General features: G+C 49.4%; 1 protein-coding gene across 1 annotated transcript; it reads left to right on the forward strand.

Annotated features, from left to right (window-relative positions):
• Positions 1 to 7383: 7383 nt before the first annotated feature.
• Positions 7384 to 17268, forward strand: LOC144179770 (uncharacterized). Its single transcript, XM_077708209.1, has 4 exons — positions 7384 to 7771; positions 9949 to 10167; positions 15282 to 15413; positions 17116 to 17268. The coding sequence occupies exons 1-4, from the start codon at positions 7721 to 7723 to the stop codon at positions 17266 to 17268; spliced, it is 555 nt and encodes a 184-aa protein (XP_077564335.1). The 5' UTR covers positions 7384 to 7720.
• Positions 17269 to 18284: the final 1016 nt, after the last annotated feature.

An 18284-nucleotide genomic window follows, 5' to 3' on the forward strand; every position in this document is an offset into this window, starting at 1 on the left:
TGAGGGAATATGACGTCGTTAAAAAGGCATGCAGGGCGGCTCTCTTTTGAAGACCTTTAAACAAAACTGGCCGCTCCGTCGCATGATCGCGGCAGTCTATGAAAAAATGTCCGACGTCACTTGTTACACCACGCGTTGAACACAGAGATGGTGAGATAAGGTTTAGCAATTATGAAGCCACGCCGGTGTTAGCGCTGAATTCGTCCGGATGAGGAACAGTGGTGACGCCTCTGTCCTTCTCACTGCTTTGGTAACACAAGACTAGTGTGGTGGTCGCCAAAGGGATCTAAAATACTTGATAATGATCGTTTTCAAAATGCGCAATTCGTCCGGAGCCACTCCCTACGTCTGCTTAAGCAGCTAAATGAAAACAGCCTTATATAGCGTTCGCTTCCAGTGGCTCCCTTCACACGTAGGGGTGCTAGGAAACGAAGCCGCTGACAAGTTGGCACGAAAAACGATATCACATATGCGTTTTTTGAAAGCAGCTAGACACTTGACGGGCCCAGACGTTTCATGTTTTCAGCCATGTAGTCCCAACAAAATATGGACATTAGGCATTTTTGTAGCGAAGCTGTTTATTTATTTACCCTGTAGCTCACCCCCGTATGCATTCTCAGGGAGAGATCCCGAGCTGGGAAATGCTTCGGAATACAACGCATCTACCAGCAGAAACCTCGGTAGGGGGTGGAGAGGGGGTGGCGTCGGCACTCGGCGGCGTAGAAGGGAATGGGGTGCAGCACAACAGCATCCGGGGCGCGGGAGAGAGTGGAGAAGTGTAGCATCGAACGAGGCACAGCCGCTCCCGCCACCAATCACTTAGGTACCGCCGGCGGGCAAGACGCACCAGTTTTATTTCCGTGCCAAACTTTATGCGTAGTGCAAGACCAACGTGTGCGTATATATATATTTCTAGAAACCTGCTGATCGGTATAATAAACTTCATTTCGTCATTTTCCTCGGTGAGGCACCTCATTTCACAGTGTTCACTATATCATCACGAGGAAGGGAATACAGATCGTCAACGTCGATGCTGAACAATTTTTTCACGTGCCGGGGTTACTCGTAGCCAAAAACTCTATAAGGCTGTCCCAGTTGGAGTTCGAACATGGATCGTGAAACGGTAGGGAGGTGTTTCTGGATATACTCGGACACGACTCCCTGCCGCGAGCTTCGCTCGGAAACAATAGCGTGAAAAGACGTAGGGTTTATGCGTTTTTGCGGAGAAGAACATTTCCAGTGTTATGTTTTTCCCCTGCTTTACAGTAGCTGCACGACGCTCAAGGTTGTAAATATTTAGTAGAGAAATGGTACGTTTCATCCCTTTTGAGGCTTTTACATCTATAGACCGAAAGTTCCTAGGAACAGCATCAATAGCCTTCACGCAAAACAATCCATCCTGTACGATGGCCAAGCAACCTTCCATATCTGGAGATATGACGTGCAACCGGTTACTCACAGCAAACTCGACACACTCTCGGACCGGCTGGTGTTTGCACCGCGTACCTTCAGTCCTGGAGATTGCATCAACGCATTTAATGATGAACCGTGGACGGTCTTCTTCCGGAACACATTGCGATGCAGACCTCACAAGGGCTATCTTCTCAGCTGGTTCAAAAGCGGGTTCGACGCTGAATTTCGTGCCCACACGGAAAAACATTTAGCGGCGGTCAGGCAGTGTCTGGTCCTCCAGAACGATGACCCGGCCCACAGCAGCCTTAGCCCGGTTTGGCCGTGGTCGCTGAGGTAAGGCGTTGTTCCAGAGGCTCTCTAATGTCTTCTCCAACGTCTTTCGCCAGACCTGGAGAGCTTCCTGCCGTGACCGTCTCCTCGTAAAAGGAAAAAAAAAATGTCTAACACTGGAGCTGTTCATTACCGCAAGAACGCATAAACACGACGTGCCTATTCGCGCAGTTGTTTCCGAGCGGATTTCGTGGCAGAGGGTCGTGTCGGGGTATTTGCAGAAACACCGAAACTCCCTACGGTTTCACGATCCGTTTCTTATGTCAAACTCAGACAGCCTTGTAGAGTTTTAAGAGCGGCATACCTTAGGGGCCCGTCTTGTCGTCGTATAGCTCGACTGCGGTACCACCGCAGGCACGCGGCGTCCCTCACCCAAACAGTGCCACGCGGCTTCACGCAACCAAACAGAGGCTTCGAAATGAAAAGATACCCGCTTGTGCCTCAATTCATCCTTCTGGCCAAAATTTAAGGGGATACTTGAACAAGAGGCTTATATAGGAAGAACTGTTGGAAACTCCCAGAGCCACTCGCACTGGCCATACGTGTACGGTATTATTTAGCGCAAAGAAAACTGCGGGTACATTTGAGGCAAAATATATGTACTTAACCAGCATTAGCCGCGTCATTAGGTTAGGAATGCTCGTTGGGTTGGTTTTTGCGATAGTAGGCAACAAAAAAAAAAAGTGGTCCCGGAAGAAAAAAACGAGGCCTTCAAAATGGCGCAGAAAGGCTCCAGAACATACGAGGTGAAAGCAGGGACAAAAAAAAACAGAACTCCCACTCGTGCTGTTCCAGGCAGAACAAGAAAGCAAATATCAAGAAAAGGAAGCAAGCTGTCCTAAGAGATGGCGCACGAGCACTGCGAAGGTGGGAAAATTGAATTGCATTGAACAAACATCTGTTCTATTCATCAAGAAAGGAGTGAGAATGAGAAGGGAGGAGCGTGAAGGGTGGTAGCAAAAAGCGGAGAACTGCGCCACAGCCCCTCTCACGAATCACTGCTCCGCACTTGACACCTTTCACGTGTAGTGGAACTGCCTTAACTTTCTAAAGACGATAGTCTTTCTTGAGCTACTTAAACCCAGAAATTTTGGTCTGTCTGTATGTCTGTCTGTCTGTCTGTCTGTGACTCGAATCAGCCACCCGGCCAAAGTAAAACAAGGTCTGCGCAATAGTCTTATACAGTCACAGCTAAATCTACCCGTCTAAGTCCGGTGTAATGTTCATACTTGTCAACATTGTGGAAGAAGAACAAGACATTACGCAAATATAAGACAACAAATTAATACAGAAGTGATATTTGCGGTGTTCCTTTATAAAAAATCATACATGCTTGATTTTTGCGAAATTAAATACTTCATCAACTGCAGAAAAAAAAATCAGTCCGCCGTCACCTGCTGTCGCCCGCACCACTATAGCTTCTGGCGCCATTTTAAGAAATCAACCGGCAACAGTTACGAAAGGTTCCACTAGATAGGTTCCACGTTCTGCTTGGAACGCACGTGGAGTAGGGAAGCGTGGTTCTATAAACGTTGAAGTAGGGCGCCTCGATTCACGCGCGTCTCCGCCGTACGGCAGCTTTGGCATCGAGACACCCGGCCTGGAGCACTGGAACGCGGTAAATTTAAAATGATTTAAGCAAACCTTTGGAGTCTTTACCTTGGGAGGAGCGCGACGCAAGAGGAACAACATGACAGGTGAGTGGGAAAGCGAAGGGAGGCATTTACTTGTCAGGGGCGCCAGCCGACTGTCGTCTTTTGTCGACATTTGCAACGAAAAGACCAGATACGCGGCAAATTTTTTGATTACGTACGGGCAACCCCGGAACTTGCAAAATTTCCAGCATCGATGTGGAGGATCTGTGTTATTCCATTTCTCCTGAAGAATTAACGAACTCTGTAAAGAGATCAGTCACCGACGAAAATGACGAAATGAAGTGTACGTGTTCACGATAGGTTTTTGCAGAGTTTGTTTGCCTTGGGTTTTATTGAAGTTTCACTGCCCGTAAACACTTGCCGTAAAAAATAACGTTTCCCTCCAGGTCCCGTCACCTGGAGAACCGGTGGAGCTACCGCGAAGTTGGGACGTTGGCTCACTTGTTCATTTTGATGAGGCCGAAGGACTACTCATGTGACGTCACCGAATTTACCAGGGCCAACCAGAAGCGCATTGTTAGCGTGGCCCAGATGCAACACGTACAATCTCCGCAGCTTCTTTCCCATGCGAAAACATCGACTTTTCGGCTCTGTAGTACTAGCATGCGCTTCCGCGATAGTTTTCTTTTTTTTTTCTCCCCACAGGGGTTAGCAATTCCGCAATAACTTGAATAACGTATGTAGCGGCCTTCGGGGTCCGAACGAAAGGATAGTTCACCTATCTCCGTCACACGTGTGTCCTGCCTCTTCATTTATTTTCCGAACCAAATCCCGGAACATATTAATCGCATATCATATATATATATATATATATATATATATATATATATATATATATATATATATATCTTTGCGCGCGTGCGTGTGTGCGTGTGCGCGTATGTGTGTGGCAAACAGGAACATTTAAGGCACATTCCCACTGGCGATGCGCCTCGTCGCGCGACGAAAAGCGACGTCGCAAAGCGACGAGCCGGCCGTCGCTTTTCGGAGTTTTGCGACGGCGGAGCAGATCGCTCTCGGTCCGAATTCCCTCGTCGCGCGACGGCCCCGCAAAACCGGTAAGCCAATCATGGCCGCGGAGTAGGCTGACGTAGCCGGAAACGAAACGTTTCTTTACATCCGGTATGCAAACGCTGCGGGCGGGCGGGCGAGCGCCGCCACCGCCGCTGGCTCGCTCGGCCAGGCGCTTGGCCCGCTATCGCTGTACCCGCCCGGGTCGGGCCGGCAAGCAACTTCCCGTGTGCATCGGTTCTTTGGTCAGTGGCTTCAGCGTACGCGTGCACTAATCAACGAATAGCGTGGAACTCATTAGTGTGGAGAAGCGTGTACGGATTGTAAATAGAGCTAGGTGGACAGCGAGACGGTAGGTCGGTAGGTTGACTTGCAGCCTCTTCGTCTATCGGCGACTGGTAAACACGCGTAGAGTTCGGAGGCGTCAGAACGTTGCGCCTGTGAAAAGAAGCGACATTTGTGGGCCGTGATGCGGGTGTTGTGGCGTGAAAGCAAGCGTGTGCATTTCTTCGTGCAATATTATGTTGAAAAGAGCCTTCGTGAGTTTGTTATTTTCTGCTCCTCCCGCAACCCGCAAATGCTTTCGGCATTGCTCCAGGTTAGTAGCATGTGTTTTAGTTTGATTTCTACCTGCTTTTGTCGCGTATTCTTTGACTTTGAATGGTTGACGCACCAACGAGGTCGTATGTACAAGTCGGGAAGCAGCTGCGCTGAACGCAGTCGCATCATCGCTCATCGCAAGTGCGAGCACCACCTCAAGGCCTCATCGCGCGACTCGCGCCGTCGCGCGACGAGACAAATCGCCAGTGGGAATGTGCCTTTAAGTGTCGTGGCAAGAAGAAAAGACAGAGAATGACAACATACACGTGTAGACACACCTCAATGACGTAATGCACATCCAATATTGCCCCAAATATTCCCAGAAAGAAAAACATAGAATACATGAAAATAGGTGGTTCACTTAAAGTTCAAAACACTTTCCCCAGTCCAGCGGAGCGCACCTGCACACACCATTTCTTAAGAAATGCGATATGACCTGCATTCTCCACTTAGAGCTACCAAAAAAACTTGAGCGTTCCACTCAACGTGAAAGCTGTCGGAAGAGAAGAGGAGTGACTTGCCATAATGGGTGGTGACGACGTTATCCGCTCACTGCTAAATTTTAGTGACCTTACTCACTGCTACCACCCACCCATGGCCTCCGAGATTCTCCCGCGCGCGGGTTGATCGCGGAGGCCATGACCCAGCATGCTTTTCGCCGCCCTGTCTCACTCCTCTCCTGATGAATTGAACGGAGGTTTGTCCAAAAGCTTTCAAATTCCCACTTTCGCAGTGCTCGCGCGCCCCCTACCTGAAACAGCGCCAGCGGGAGTTCTGTCAGTTCTGTCCTTTTTGTCCTTGCTTCTCACCTTGCACGTGCCGGCGCCTTGCCTCGCGGTTTGGAACGCACCATTGTTTTCTTGCACTGCTACTTTTTTTCGCTTACTATCGTAAAAACCAACCCAACGCTCGTTCCTAACTAAATGGACGCGGGGGCTCCCGGTTAATTACATGTATTTTGCTTCAAACGTACCTGCAGTTTTCTTTGCGCTAAACAATGGGGACTTGTAGGACAAGTACCAGCGGTTCACGAGTTTCGAACAGTTATGACTATATAAACCGCTTCTTTTTCGAAGCCTCTGTGTGACGCACCTACGCTACGCCGTGGGGCTCTACTTTGGTCCGTTATCTCGCTGCGCCGCGTGATTCAGGCTCTCGCTTGACATCGAGCAGCGTTACATAGAGCGAGCTACGACGAGAAGGCGAGCCCCTACAATGCTCTGCACTTAAAACTCGGGCAGTCAGTAAGTGTAAACAGGTTTCTGAGTACAGCATGAAGAGAATGACACGTTTTGTTTATTTGTTTTCTTAATTAGTGCGACGCCAATGACTCCAGCACATACTTGCTGAGACAAGGAACGAAAATTGTTTCGTTTTTAACGATAGGTTTCGAGGTTGCCTGGTGGTCAATAGCTACGTGAATTATGTCCAAAGGTGCGGATAGGGCCCACTGTCATATCGCGTTATTTTCAGGAGACATTTCAGACATAGCTGGCTTCAATTCGACTGCCAGACCCTTCGACACAACGCAGAAGTATACTGTTAAAGAATGGAGACATGCGTTTCATAGCGAACACGTTTGTCGGGTAATTTTCTGGTATTTTTCTTCGATTTCAGGTGGAAGACACTTGGACCTCACATCTACTCCTACACATCACTTGGTGGCAGCCCGTTGCCTCAAGATTTGCAGAACGTTAATAAAGACCTACCACTCCTTTAGAATCCCACCGTTCGAAGGATTTCACATGCGAACCCGCTTGCGCGATGACTGACATCAGTGTGCCATGTCGAACGTTTTGTTTGTAAACAACGTGTCTGCGGAGGCACAAGCCCTAGGTTCCTATGTTTCGTGTAACGCGTGAGTTACAGGAAATCAATGCGAGGTACAGAGAAAAGAACCGGAAATCGGAGGTGGTGGTGGTCAACGGATAGTTCGCTGCCGCACATGCAATAAGGGAGCCGGCTTGAGAAGTGAAAATACCGACAAGTATGCAATTTGAAGGCGGGTGGTGACCACTGGGCGCAGCCCAGCGGTGACTTCGGCAGCACGTTCCGCCAAGGATTTCTGGACCCCGGGGTCAGAGCCGCCCAACGCCGCCTCCCATTGATCAACAGAGGGGATTTATGGGTAAGGGGTTTCGAGGGCACGCCCACATAGCGTGGCAGATGGTGTCCACATCTCCGCAGTGGGGATACGAGCGGCGTATACGAGCGGCGTGGTTTGTGGGGTGCATGTTGCGGGGTAGCGGCCGGGTTAGGATATTGTCTCGAATGGTAGGGGAAATCGGGTGGGCATAATTAGTAAAGATGGGGATGCGAATGTGTAATCGGCGGAGAATTGTTAGTCCCGCAGGGGATGATGATAGACGGGAGTATTGATTCATTAGATGGGCCTTAATAAGGACAGGAGGCTGATGGCGATGACGATTGAGCGGAACGAGGTTCGGAAGGCGTGGTCCAGGGGGCTAATTAAGTAATGGCGGCCGGCCGCAAAGTTCAAAAAGAAAGTTCAATGGCAGATCAACGGAAGGTACAATTAGGCCTTCACCTTCATATTCTCGGAAAGTTCTAATCATCCCCCGTAATTTTTTTACCAATCTCAGATTGCACAGGGACTGCACGATTCAACGGCCACGAGCACAGCCGCCGATGACCGCGTTCAGCGGGCAGAGATTAATTCAACCAACAAGATCATTACGCTGCTGGGTGACATGCTCTTCGCTCCGGCTTTTAAAACCATTGCTGAAATAAAAGACCTAGAGGTGAGTAATCCCTTTCAATGCGCGAATAATCAGGTGCAAACTACACCTATTTTCGGTGCCTTCGGGCGTCGGGCAATGTTAAATCTTGTTAAACTACTACAAATACTGCTACTACTACTGATACTACTGCTACTACTGCTGCTGCTATTACCGCTACTACAATATACTATTGTTGCTGCTACTACTACTACTACTACTACTACTACTAGTACTACTACTACTACTACTGCTACTACTACTACTAGTACTACTATACTACTACTACTACTACTACTACTACTACTACCAAAACCGCCACCAAAGCCACTATCAACGGCTCCTCCCTCCTCCACATACGATGGGATTTATTAGCGGAGGTTCTCGCTCAGGCGAGATCATGCCCCGTTACGGGGTGATTGCCGTGGTTATCGCTGCTTCTTCTGTTTAGGTGAGCTTGCAGTGTTGCTGCCGTTACATGCCTCTCATATTCGCCAATTACGCTTCCGGCGTTGCAGTTCAGGCCGTTGTAGTTTGATGCATCAGTGTTTATGATGTTTTTAATCTTGTTTTTTCCCAGCAGCATTCAGAGTACTGCTACCCCTTTTACCAACCGGCACTCCTCGTCGTATAGTCGCGATGTACGTTCGGGACGTACATATTCTCTCTTATATGCAGCGGCATGCGTTTGGGGCACATGTGCCGTCAGGGTGCTTTAGCTTCACAGTAGTGGCCGGCCTGTGGTGGACGGCATTATTTATCTATTACTATTATTGACGCTTTGTGGCACCACGAGCTCTTCATAAGTATGGCGAACCCCCATCGGCGGCTGATGTGTACCAATCAAAATATTTACTAACTGCTAAGAAAGGGCTCCTCCCTGAAATGGTATACATTGCGCTGTTGAAATCTCCGTGAGCATTTAGCTTTAATTGGTCGCGGTTCGGCTATGTCACCATCTCTTGCATGTGGCTTTTCTCTCATGCGAATGGGTAAGTTGAGCATCCGCTTTTATTGTAGTTTCAATGTTCACGTTTCCGAGAACAGTTTAAGCCATGCAGTGCTGCCGTAGCGGTAAGAAAGCCCTGTCTTCGTTCTACATGGCGATAATATACGACACTGAACAGCGATTTCGTCACGCCCGGTTGATCGTTCGAGCTCGCGTTATTTCCTGAGCGAAAGATGGGGCATTTCAGAAAAATTATGCCGCGTCAATCCGCGAAAACATAGCGCCAGAAGAACAGGTCAACACAGGTGCACGGAGCCCGTTCGATACGGATGATGTCAGCCGAGCCGGGGACGGCATTGGCTGCGGCGGCACTGAGTTCGCACTTCCGCGGCCCGCTCCATCCCTTCGATCGAATCTACAGTGTACTTGAAGGTAAGGTGTTGTCGTACGGGGAAAAACCAATGGAGCGCGAGGGTCCCTTTTGCGATGAAAAAAAAAAATGCATGGAGCACAGGTGTTCCCCAGAGAACTCATGTTGCAGCCAGCGCCTCCTATAAGTTTTTTAAATCAAACTCAACGGTTATTTGACGGGTTTTTATAAAACTTTACACCATGAAAGGAAGAAATAAGACTATATAAGGCAATAAATAGGGATTAATTTAACGAAAAAAAACTTCTGAAACCAACTGGTAAACAGCGGCCGCCAGGGGCTGCTTACAGCAGGAGTTCCTCAGCAGAAATTTTCATCGCAAAAGGGATCCCCCTAATCGGCCCCGAACGACACACCTCTTTCTTCTAGTACACTGTATCGAAGCGCCCTGCACACCGCATCTCGAAGCGTCCCGTCACCGCTCGTTGAAAACTAGAGTCTGCAACGAGTGCAGGGCCGAGTAGGTGGCAAAAGAGCTTGGGAGGGAAATGACAGCGGCGTAATGCCGATATTACCGTAATGCTGATATTACCGTAATGCTGATATTACGTAATGCCGGGCAACAAATGTAGCGACAGGCAGCCAACTGCTGAAGCAAACAAGTATGGCCACTGAGACGATAAGAAAACAAAGCATCGTTGACACCCTGTGATAGGGACGCTGTATGGGGAGGGGGGGGGGGGGGGGTGGAGGGCTTCCAAAGCCGGAGTAAAGCGTGCTCGTTGGGCCGAGCCTGACGCTTGAGAGGGAGATGGATGACATGATCCGGCACCCGCAGATTTTCCGTAGGCTATTTCCCTAAATGTTCTTAATGTACGACAGGTGTTGGTGGTGCTCTCCAAGAGCCTCGAGAACTTCGCGTCTTCTCACTTCGACGAGGTTCCCGACCGGCCGGATCTCCAGTGGTGGGTGCAGTGCCAGTCTTACGCCACGGAACCCTTGGCCATGGCGTTCGAATGCTCCCTGCTCCTGGCGGGATGCGGACCCGTGGAGCGCGCAGAGGCCAGGAAGTGCGGAACTAATCTGGCCCTCGCCATGCAGGTGCCAACAGTTGTCCTATTCATTCATTCATTCATTCATTCATTCATTCATTCATTCATTCATTCATTCATTCATTCATTCATACAATTCATTCGTTTTATTTATTTATTTATTTATTTATTTATTTATTTATTTATTAAATATGTAGCGGGCGTAGCCAACCTCGTCACTACACAAATAGGGTAGGAGTGCCCCAAGGGGCAATCCTCTCACCAACCCTATTCAACTTAGTGATTAGAGGGCTTGCAAATTGCCTTCACGACCACGCTACGGGCATTCGTTTTACTATGTACGCCGATGATGTCACCATCTGGACTAACCCAGGGCAGCATGCCACAACAGAACACGCAGTAATTGCCATTCAAACTGCCCTGGATGCTTTATTCGCGTACCTTCCACAAACTGGCATGCACCCATCGGCTGAGAAAACCCAGTACATTCTCCTAGGAGGATCACAGGAAGAAAGAGACAAAGTGAGTCTGAAGCTCGGGAATCAACTAATCATCAGATCACCTACTCGCCAGGTTCGCATCTTGGGCGTACCGCTTCACGAGAACGGGGGTGCTGACGCATGGCTTAAAGAGCTCGCGCCTACATGGATGAAGATACTTCACCTCATTAAGAGGATTTCCCATCGCAGTGGGGGTACGGGTTCGAAGGTCGCCCGCATGTTAGTAGCAGCACTTCTAACTTCCCGCGCCTGCTACGCAGCCTCGTGTTTTGACCTCACTCAAGCTCAAACCAAACAACTAGAGGTGTTGCACCGAGCATCCATGCGTGTTATTACGGGCCTTCCCCGGCACGCGCGAGAAGAAGAGCTCCATCGTTTCTCACGTCTTCCTGCAATAGCTGCGACTATCGAAGAGTGGAGGCGCAATCACTCAAGGCGCCGCACATGGACTCTTTCTGGCCAACGTTTACTATTGCTGGACTCCCCCGTGCACCACACCGACCTGCCAAACATTCCTCCAAAGGTCCCACCACGGGAGGATGAAAATGTCTGCCGGCTCAAACCTACTACACGAACGATTACCAAAGCGTCCCACGCTTTCCAGCGATCCGCTCAGGCTACCCGTGCCGATGCGGGGCCATTTGCAAAGACGCCTCCTGGGATTCTTCCACCCACCGTGCAGGCATTGCTTTCTACCACCCCCAACGTGACGTGCGCCGTGGCCTGGTGCTCCAGTACAATGATCAGGAGTGCCCCACGTCTTGCGAACTGGAGTTGTGCGCTATTCACATAGCCCTGGACTTTTTATCACAAGTGTCTCAAGGCGCCTTTCCCCCTGGGGAGCGCCTCACCATTTACACGGATTCCCTTCAGGCCATCAAAAAATTACAGCAGATTCCACGGAACGGCTGCATGCCTAACTCATCAAATTAAGAGCAGTTGCCGTGCACTTTCCGTACAAAACAATGTGGACGTACTACATGTGACCTGGGTTCCCGGCCACGCGGGCGGCTTCGGAAATGAAGCCGCTCACGCTTTGGTGAGCGCGCTTCTCAACTTCCGCGATCGCCGTTGCTGGAACACGGGTTCACTACCGTCCGTCCACTCCAGGGCCCCGACGACCAGCGTGACTTCCTGAAGCAACGCGGACGGCAAGTGCTCCTCGCATCGGTACCTCTTGACCCCCATCCATTGCCGAGCGGACTGTCGCGTGCTGCCGAGGTTTTTATCCATAAGGCTCGAGCTGGAGCGGCACTCGCCGATGACGTTATTGCTAAATGGCGAGCCTACATCCCTCGTCGTGGACGCCAGCAACCTGAAGACGTTGAGCCCTTCCACCTCGACGTCACCTGTCGAACATGGGGGTCCGCCCCACTATGCAGCACCTTGTGTGGGAGTGTCCCGGACTTGAGACTATTCGCGCGCGCCATCGCCGCCAAGTCCGACGTACGAGTACTGGATCTCGCCACCACAGCACACGCACGCAGCCCGAGTCCTGCGTTCCCTCTGGGACTTCGCACGCGAGGCTGACATTCTGAGCCGCATTTTACCCCCTCCTTTCCCGCCCTACTATCTATATAGGCCTCTGAGCCAGCCCTTTCCGTAATAAAGTTTTATTTATTTATTTATTTATTTATTTATTTTTATTCCACAGGACATGACGGTACAACATTTAAGCATTTTGATGCGGCGACTTGCATCGCCTGCTTTTCGTGCGTAGGATTCTTTGCCCGGTACCCCCCACGGCCCCAACCGTGTAACTCTCTGCATTTGCACAGGGACGCCTAATTGGCGGAGTTAACACATTTAGCCATCATGACAGCGTAAATGGGGATAATTGGCCGAACGGAACTTTGAAAAACCAAAAATACAAAAAACAGAAAAAATAATAAATATAAAAGTGAACTCACGACACCAAAAATATCTTATACACCGCCCCCAAAAACAACGACGAAAAGAAATCAAGAAAAGACACCAACGGAAAAAGAAATAAAAAATCGTAAAAAACGGACAAACCGATTGCTCAAGAATGCTTAATTGGCGGAGTTAACACACCTAATGGTTATAATAACGTAAATGAAGATAATTGGCGGAGAGGAATTAAAAAAAGACAAATACAAAAAATACAGAATAAAAAACAGCATGACAGCGAACTTACAAAGTAAAAAAAATGTTGGCTGCTACCTCCCCCGAAAACCGCAAACAAAAACTGAATATCCCGGTAAAGAACGACGAAAACACGAATACAAAATTTAGACAACAGCCCAACGGTGCACACGCCTTGCATCTGCGTAAAAATACTTAATTGGCCATGTTAAGACTACAGTGGTGTAAATGTATATCATTAACGAAAAGATACAAAAAGTTTAAAACAATAAAATAACCTTACATATTTGTCTACTCATATTCAAATCTGTCTGTAGAGAACTTACAATAGACAAGCGGCGTAAGAATTAGTATACAATTTTCTGAATATCTGCAGATTTCTTGTGAAGTTTTTGCTATACCGACGTTGCTAGAATTCCAAAATTCTTTTACGTTGAATATGTCATGAGCTAGAAATCTGATCCGGGTAATAAAGAGTTCCACAACCAGAGTTCTAGCTCTAGGTAGCATACAAAAAGTTCACGTTTTTTAATTCGATTTTTATTTCTTGGCGAAACCAAGCGGAGGCTGAGACTAAAGACACGTGCGGCCTGACAAAGGCCTCAGCCACCCGCTTCGCATTGTCAGCAACAAAAGTAATGTTCACAAATTTAAATACATTTAAATTTATACAAATTTAAACAACACAAACAAATTTAAATTTGTTTGCGTTGCAACAACTTTTTTAATTACGATCAATCGTTCAGGTAATTCGCATATATTGTGGGGACGCAATCCTCTTCGCTCGGGCAGAGTCCTTCAATGCTCTGGCTCGGGGCACGGAGGCGCTGATGACGCTCTCCTACATGGCGGGGGCGGGGTATTCTCGCGCGCTTCCCTCGATCTTCTCCCTACGGAGGTCTCAGAACGCGCGCGAGCAGTCTTTTTTTTTTTTGCGCCATTTTGCCACAGGGCATAGGTAACGCGAGCAGTCGATAAGACTACTACCGGACAGCGCAGCTCTCGGTACGTCATACATTTCGACCACTCTTGGTCTTCGTTGCAATGTCCGTTGTTCCCTACATGCTAGGGAACAACGTACAGTCCGTTGTTCCCTACATGCTAGGGAACAACGTATACAGTGTTGATTTGCGCATGCCTCGATTGCATTAGTTCGTTGCCTAGGATGTCCGGTGAGTCTCGGGCGTTCTCCGTCTTTTGTCGGGTTGACCCACCCCCGCGCTGTGACGGCTTGCGCAAATAAAGTCAGCGGACGAGCGCCGATGCCGCCCTGTCTAGCCCTGAGGCTTTCCATTTACGTCTGCAGTAAGCCCCCTTATCGTGCATTAGCGCGCGTCGCATCGGCAAACGCAGGCGGACGCTAACTGCCACCCGATGACGGGCTGGGTAGACGCTGATGGTTGTTTGACCCGGCCAGGTGCACATTGCAGTGTTATTTTGTCTCGTAGTTGGCCGCGTAATAAACGCCTGTACTATGAAAGTTATCGCTTAATTTTAGAGTTACTGGCGTACGCGCGGCGGGAGCCGTCCTTGCGTTTCGGCTTGGCTCGCTCTGACCCGTCGTTGGCAGTCTCTCCGCAGTCGGTGCTGTGCGAGAGTAATAAGAGTAACGCATGTGTAATAAGTGTAATAAGAGAGTAATAATAATAAGAGTAACGCAAGAGTCATGCAGTAATAAGAGCATGTTATTCTATTCCAGGGCTACTACTCTAATTGTAGCGTAGTCTAGCACCAGAAAACCCACAATATATAGTAGTATTTTGTTTAACCACGCTGGAAGCGCTGGAGGGAAGCTACGACAGTAAGGCAAACGCCGATTGCGCGGAAATTACAATTACGACACAACGCATGAGTAGTTTCCAAAACTACAGAAATTGCTTTTGACATTTCTCGTGTTTAGGTTCACGTTTATATAAGTCTACAATTTTGTCTATGCGAATTGAGTTTGAGACGATTACTTTAAACGAAGCGCGAAATCAGTCGGCCCAATGCCGCCTCATGCGCAGGTCAGCCTCATCAGTTCCTTTTCAAACTTGCAGTGCGTCGATGAAGCAGGGCAGTGTGGGTTGCGGCTCCAAGTCCGCCGTCAGGAAACTCGTTAAATGATGCAACAGTTCCGCCTACCAGTTGCGGATAAATGGACGAATGAACAACGTCGCGTTTTTGCTGATATAGGGAGAGAAGTGACCTCGCCTAAATTTGACGATGACATTGCTAACACCGTTACACCAGACGGCACGGTTGATTAAGTAGAGGTATACTCTTATGGCTGCGTAGGCGACAACACCAAGACCTAAAGTGGCCCTTAATTAGCGCCGACCTCTTATATGACATCTTATCCCGTCTTAAATTACCTTGAAGAGCAGCCAGCTAAGGTTAACATTGTATTGAAGGTACCAAACCGGAGCAGCGCATTGAAGAAACAATAAACCGGATATAAAGAATTAATAAACCGGAATTTAAGAAGGCACGCTCCCCGCCGTCTTAAGTATAAGGATACGTCAACGTGTTTGCCCTTGAGGCGTCCTCAGAGACGGAATGTTTTCCCACTTCCCAGGCACGGAGCGAACTAAATCAGCTCTTAAAATCCGATGTCATGGCCGTCGGACCCTGCTCACTTGCGGCTGTTTTAGCACAGAACAGTCTGAACAACGCGGAAGACCCGCGGGTTCAGCGGGCACCATCAAGGGTAAGTTGCATTAGCCTCTACAAAACTTCATTCACATTTATAGCAATGCTTACAATGCATGGTACACGAGCACTTGCGGTTGATGTGGTCACGTTTTGGGCTAGCAGTGTTCGTGTGGGAAAACATGCAATAAAGAGGTATCGGGAAATGCTGCCGTCTCCAGGTTAATTATGCGATGCTTGAAGGCCGGGACGGGGATGAACACCGCACTCTCCACCAAAAATGTTAGATGGCGGCTGGAGGTATGACTGGAACAATGGTTGAATGCGAAGCGATAGTAGTAGTAGCAGTGCGAAACGTTTATTGAGCCATGAGGCAGGGGTGGTTCCCTATCCCGGGAATTCAAATGAATATCGGGCGATCCAAGCCCTAGACGTAAGAAGTTGCTGGACGTCCACGTGGTCGCTGGTAATCAGTGTCACTCACAGCTCAGGGAGGGAGAGGGAGGGACAAAAAACGGTTTTTTTTTTCTGTCATTCCTCTGTCATAGGAATCGGTAAAACACGAAAGTGAAATCTGCGGCAAAATCTGCAGCTGAGCATAATTTCCGGGTCGGCGGCTGTCTTGTGGGTGTGCTTGGCGAGCGACGTCCTGCTGGCGGGTAGTTTCTGCAAAGCTGTCCCGGCGTCATTTTCGTGACGGATATGACGCCAGTGAAATCTTGGCGTACCCCGGCATAGAACACTTTAGTGTGAAAATATAAAACACGAAAACGAACAACCCGAAGTATAGCGTACTTTTTAGTACTGAAGGTTGCTTCCCCGCAAGAAGACCCTGTGTGCAGGGGTGCATCCTTTGCAGGCCACTTGCTTCGCTGTACTGGCGTCACTTCCGTGACGGATATGACGTAAATCAAATATTCGTGAATCCTGGAAAAAAAACACTTTTTTGGGTGGTCGGGGTTATGTGCACACTCTAATGAAATGTGGCCCTGTGTGCCCGGCTTAGGACAGAATGTGCACTGTGCGGGAAAGTGAGTGTGAAACGTGTTAAATTTACATGATGTCAGCTAGAGGTGTGCACGGACTCAGGCTTACCCGAAAGCCCGGGCCGGGCTCGGGCCACCCGACTTACTTTTCACCCGGGCCCGTGCCGGACTCGGGCCAAAATGTAAATGCTTCGGACGGGCCGGGCCGTCCTGACGGCCCGGACTGGCCCGGCACAGTGAAGCAATACTAAGGTTTTCTATGATATCACAGAAACTACATGTTTCTGACGCGGTAAAAGCACGGATCAGGACTTGTTATGTTTAATTGGGGTTGTTTTGCCCGTTTAATGTTGGTTTTGCCTGTTATCATTTCCCTTACGATGCATTTTACCGCCTTGAGGTAGTTTTCGCTTTCAAACGTGCCCCAGTCAGGCGCGGGCCCCTACGGTATTCGGGTTGAAAACACGCAGCCGGGCCGGGCCGGGTCGGGCCGGGCCGGGCCGGGCCCGGGCCATAAGGTTAAGGTCTCGGGCCGGCCCGGGCCGGCCTGTCGGCCTTCTTCGTCGGGTCGGGCCGGGCCTACTGCGATAAGCACCGGGCTCGGGCTAGGCTCGGGCCCAAAATTTTGGCCCGTGCACAGCTCTAATGTCGGCCATCACAGCACCAATCAAAGACAGGCACCACGCATACAGCTTCATCCTCATCGAGTTCTTGTCTTCGTGACAATATTAACTGTACATATGACTAATCCGCTTTTTGTTGCGTTATTTCTAGCAGAACGAGTGGCACCAGCGTCGCGCTGCGGGGGAAGTGCTCAAGGTCATCCAAAAGCTTGCAGGGGAAGTGCTCGATTACGTGACTTGCTGCGAAGCGTGCGATGCGTCTGACGCCTTCCAAAATATTGTCAACTGCTTGCGAAATACGTAGAGAGCGAGTTGGCGTGGTTGTTGTATCTTCATTTCGCCGCTTCCTCACTGACCTTCGCTTTGCGAATGCAGGGGTAGCAGCACATACATGCATGAATCACGCCGATAGCCCTTTTTTTTTTTAATTCTTTGCCAGATAAAATGGGATCTACGTTCCCACTTGAAGGACGCCAATGGATGAATTTAACTATCAGACCGGAATAAAAAATGAACGAATCTCACACAAAAGACGCGTAAGACTACGCAACCTTCACGACCAATCTTCCTAATAAACTTCAAACCACCAGGACGGTTCACAGGCCATCTGAACTCAAAATTTCAACCTCTTGAAAACATTATTTCCGTATAGTCTGTCCAAAAAGACTGCAAGACAAAATATGACAGCTGAGATACGCGTATCCGCTGCGCAAACGGCCATCAGAAATCGCAGATTTTGAAACGGAAATTGAGAAGAGCGTGACCATTACGGTAAGGCTGAAGTGACGCCCCAGCCGGCGAACGAGCGGCCGCACGCGGCCGGCCGGCCGGAGCAAACCTGCACGCAACGCTTCGCCCTCGCCGCAGACGTAGGGGAAGCGCCCTCAGCGGATCTCAACCGGTTCTCCCGGCTGGCCGTAGGAAAAAAGTAGGGCCGGCCGCAATGTCACTTCCGCTTCATGGCTGTTTGCGCGACCCGCCGGCAGGTGCAGCGTCGCCTGCGACGGGGCTATTTTAAGCGTTTTTCACTAATTAACAACGCGTTTCACGGGGCTACTAGTCATGCCCCAGTTGGTTTGGTGGCACGTACAATACGTTCCAATTTGGAGGAGGTGAAATTTGAGTGCAGTTGTCCTTTAAGTCCGCGATTGCAGCCGATTTTCTTCTCCTTCGCTGCCTCAATGACCTTTACTGCATATTGGCAATATTGGCTGGTATAACGGCGAAGAAGCAGCAAATCAAAGATGCAGAACGAACGAACGGAACGCGCACACTTAAACTGGGCGCCTGCAGGTGCAACATGTACCCTATCACGTGTTC

Source organism: Haemaphysalis longicornis, unplaced genomic scaffold, assembly GCF_048455015.1.
Source record: "Haemaphysalis longicornis isolate Haplotype H1 unplaced genomic scaffold, Haemaphysalis longicornis Haplotype H1 scaffold_4, whole genome shotgun sequence".
In the NCBI taxonomy this organism is placed as follows: domain Eukaryota; kingdom Metazoa; phylum Arthropoda; class Arachnida; order Ixodida; family Ixodidae; genus Haemaphysalis; species Haemaphysalis longicornis.